Source organism: Nanorana parkeri, unplaced genomic scaffold (assembly GCF_000935625.1).
Source record: "Nanorana parkeri isolate BGI_ZX_2015 unplaced genomic scaffold, ASM93562v1 scaffold453, whole genome shotgun sequence".
Taxonomy (NCBI): Eukaryota; Metazoa; Chordata; class Amphibia; order Anura; family Dicroglossidae; genus Nanorana; species Nanorana parkeri.
Genome location: NW_017306721.1, coordinates 641,873 through 645,754, shown reverse-complemented (window position 1 = coordinate 645,754; position 3,882 = coordinate 641,873). Strand labels below are relative to the sequence as shown.

Sequence of the window (3,882 nt, the reverse complement as noted above, 5' to 3'; positions counted from 1 at the left end):
AGGGTACAGGGGTCAAACCCCCCCCCCCCCCCCACCAGAGAAGTAAGTATTTACAATCTTCTATTGTAGGGAGCAAATCTTTAGATGTTTTTGGTACTAACTAATACTTGTCATTGTGTTGCCCACATTTAGTATTTATGTACTATCATGGTTGCCAGTGTGTTAACCAAATATTGTGATGACTGTGCATAGCCACATATGCCGATTACTACAATTGTTTCACCAAAACTGTCCATTTTCCCCTGGATTCACACAACTTTCACCAAAGGTTCACACATCTTTCTAATCAAATCCTCAGTGGCAGTGGAAGTGTGTGAATCTTGGGTGCAAATTGCGTGGCTACTGGGAGAAAAGATTATTAAATAGACCCCATAGCAATTATGTTTGCCCTAAAACTTATTTTTACTAGTTCGTGTCTTCCTACATTTTTTTAGGGTCTATTATTATCCAGTTTGAATGTGTCATAAATGAGCACAGCTGTTTCTTTCATCATCCAGTGGCCATGGTGACTCCATGACACTATGCTAAACCCGAGTTGTGTCAGTATAGCTAAATACTTGTAAGATAACTGTTCAGAAACTAGTATGCTCCCCAAGAACAAAGAATAGCTGCTGCCTATATTGCTGTATATGCTATAATATGAGATTTTACTGAGATCAGGCAAGTTTGTAAAAAGTATATATTATAAATAAATATTTATCATGCAGATTGACAATAGGTGTGCATACTCAAATTGCTATTAGTTAACCTTTCTTTTGCTTTTTTTTGCTGTCTCAGCAAAGTAGATTTACCCTCTCTGTCTGTCATTTGACATTTTTCATGGAGAAGTGAAGGGAAGTGATAGGAAATCCAACATTTTTGAATTGTCACCAGAGCAGAGATATGAGTAAATCTTCTCATGGGGACACCTGCCTCTGCTGACAACTGTCTAACAGGGGAATCCCCCACACTTTGTAGATATTTACTCTCACTTTCTGTTGCATCTCCAGGAAAGGAAGAGGAAGTTGAATCCTCCCTATGGAACACAAACAGCAATTATCAACTGATGGTTTTTAATGCTTCTTTACTCTATCCAAGCCTAAAAAATAGTGTTTTGACTATACATACACGTTAAGTTTGTCTCTTTTAATTATTGACAAGACATTGTAATTTTCTTGAAAAGGCTTATTCAATAGGGCAAAAAGGAATAAACAAAGGGGAATAACTCATATCAATTTGACCTTTTTTTATCATTTGACTTCACAAAATCTTTTGGCTGTTATGATTTATACATTATATTTATTCTTAGAATTTCTTTAGTAAAACAACTCCTAAGGTCAGTGCTTCTACTACCAACATCTGGGACATTAAATAAAATGTAGCTGAAATATAAGCTATAGTTAGCCATGATTCTCAACAGTCCGTCTAACTTTTCATATCAATGCTAAAGGATGTTGAGATCAATAAAAATGTTCAGACCCTCATTGTAAAAATTAATAAAAATGATCATATATAATCTTAATATCTAACAGATGTTGACTGTGAAATGTTTGTTTGCTACAATGGAATGTAATAGTGAGAGTTACAAAAGATAATAAAGTCAAATATATATATATTTTTTAGTTTGAATATCCTAAAGGGTATCCTTAAGTTACTTATATAATATCATGTCTTATGTAAGAAGATGAATGCTGGAGTTGGTTCAACAAATCACCTGTGCTAATATGTTATATTATGTTACATTTTCTATAATTAATCTGAATTGTTTGTTGTTTTTTATATTTGTTGATTAATTGTTTAATTAATGTATTATTAGTATTGATATAGCGCCGACAATTTATGCAGCACTTTACATTCACATCAGTCCCTGCTCTCAAGGAGCTTACAATCTAAGGTCCCGTTCTCACATGCATAAATACAAGGGGGACATGAAAGATGTTTTTAGATTGCCAAGTTTTTATATAATGTATTAATAAAATTGTGTTTTTTACTTAAAAATTGTGTTATAAGCGCCTTTTAAATCCCATTATAAAGATTGGTGATTCTTAATTTTTAAGTTACAGTAATTGACTAATTGTAATGGAATAATTATTCATTGTTGGTAATAGATTAAAAAAAGAATATAATAACCGGTTATCTATTATGTCGCCATGCAAAAGAATGTACCAATAAACAAAAGGATTTTGTTGCAAGAGATAATAAAGATATGCATCTAATGATCGTATAATGTTTGTTAGTATTTTATGCTTTAATTTGTGCATTGACTAAAATATTATAAGGAAAAATTATTGTTCATATAAAGGTTTACAGATTATCTCTAAAATATATAAATTCTTACCTTTCCCATTTTCACTGTCTGAAAGCTTCAGTGGTCTGTGATAAGTGAGATAGCAGCTACTATTTAAAGTTGTTCATTGCTTCATCAGCAAATGCAAAACAAAGGATTTTTCTCCTATTTCTAGAAACAGTATTGGCCAGTTTATTTAATCTGTTTATCCAGACTGTTTTTTTTAAATCTGTATAACACTGTAGTAAGCTTTTGTCCTTAGGTTCTTGGCATTGCTGATGATTTTCTATCACATGACTGATCATTAAACAATGTGGATTTCCAAAAACAGTCAACAGAGAGTGAAATTACATTGGTTTTGTATTCTAAACATTGTTGGTCTAAATGAACATTATGTTTTTTTTTATTTTCAACAAGAAAGAGGAAAATACTTTCACTTTCCTTTGATGTGGACCTGTAAGATTTTCCCCAATTTGGTACCCCGGTAATGACCACTTTGCCGATCCTAAAAAAGCAGCACTGAAGCTGCAGCATAAGCTTCCAGGGTGGAGCTGTTTCAAACCAAAAAGGTCAGAGCTACTTTTTAAAAGTATGCAAACAACTGACCAGTGGGACCTTTCCTGCCAATTAGGATTTGCAGGAAAGTTGAATTTTTTGCTTTCACGTTAAAAACTTTTTTTTGTTTTTAACCACTTGCTGTCCGGAGCAATGTCTTACTATTTGCACACAGATAATAAAATCTGAATTTTTACATTAAAGATTAGATTAGAGAATGTAAACAGTGACATCGAAGCTGCTGTATCTCTCTCCGATCATTGTGGGGAGACCCGCCGTGCTGATCCCAGGCCCACATGGAGGACACCGGGGCCCCGGGAAAGCCAGCAGCGGCGGAGGGGGCAGCACGTTCCACCTTTTGGTACAAACTATCCAGTGGCTGTATACATGCTGGATCACTTGTATCTTAAAGGAGAACTATGGGGTTAAGGCTTTTCCCCATAGTTCTCCTTAGGGTAACAGGAGGACACAAACTTGCGTCCTCCCGTCACCCTAGGCTCAGTATACCGCGAGCTGTGGCTCGCGGTATACTGAGACGCCTCAGCTGAAGCGGATCCTGACAATTGTGCCGGGATCCGCCCAGCTGTGTGACTGACAGCTGGCTCTGCCTATCTAGAGGCAGAGCCAGCTGTACCCGCCCCCTCCCCCATCCGTTCCGCCAGTCAGCGCTGGCGGATCGGAGCAGGGAGCCGGGAATCCAGCCCCTCCCCTGTTACGGCAGAGAGCCGTGACAGGATCGAGAGGTGAACGAATGCCGGTATGTGTTCGCTCACCTCCCGATCTATTGAGCTGACCTGTGACAGTCTCATTGTCACAGGTCGGCTAGAACTATGAGGTGAGTGAAAAGCACTCACCTCATAGTTCTCCTTTAACAGCCATCATCGGCTGTTTAAAATGACACAACGAACATGACTGCTACAGCTGTGTTCTTGGTATAACCACTTCTGTGGCCCGCTGTATAGTTATGTATTGCGGTCCTGAAGTGGTTAATCAATTAGCTGTACTTAGGCAGAGAATGTAATTGGCTGGCTCTATTTTAACTTAATTCATGGATAATGACA

The 3,882-nt window shown here is 37.2% G+C and overlaps 1 protein-coding gene across 1 annotated transcript in view; it reads right to left on the bottom strand.

The window, feature by feature from the left end:
- Window positions 1-2,326, bottom strand: part of LOC108790174 (gamma-crystallin 1-like) — a 4,883-nt gene extending 2,557 nt beyond the window's left edge. The window contains exon 1 of the mRNA XM_018560384.1: window positions 2,318-2,326. Within this exon, the coding sequence (XP_018415886.1) occupies window positions 2,318-2,326 (9 nt within the window). The remainder of the gene's footprint in view (window positions 1-2,317) is intronic.
- Window positions 2,327-3,882: the final 1,556 nt, after the last annotated feature.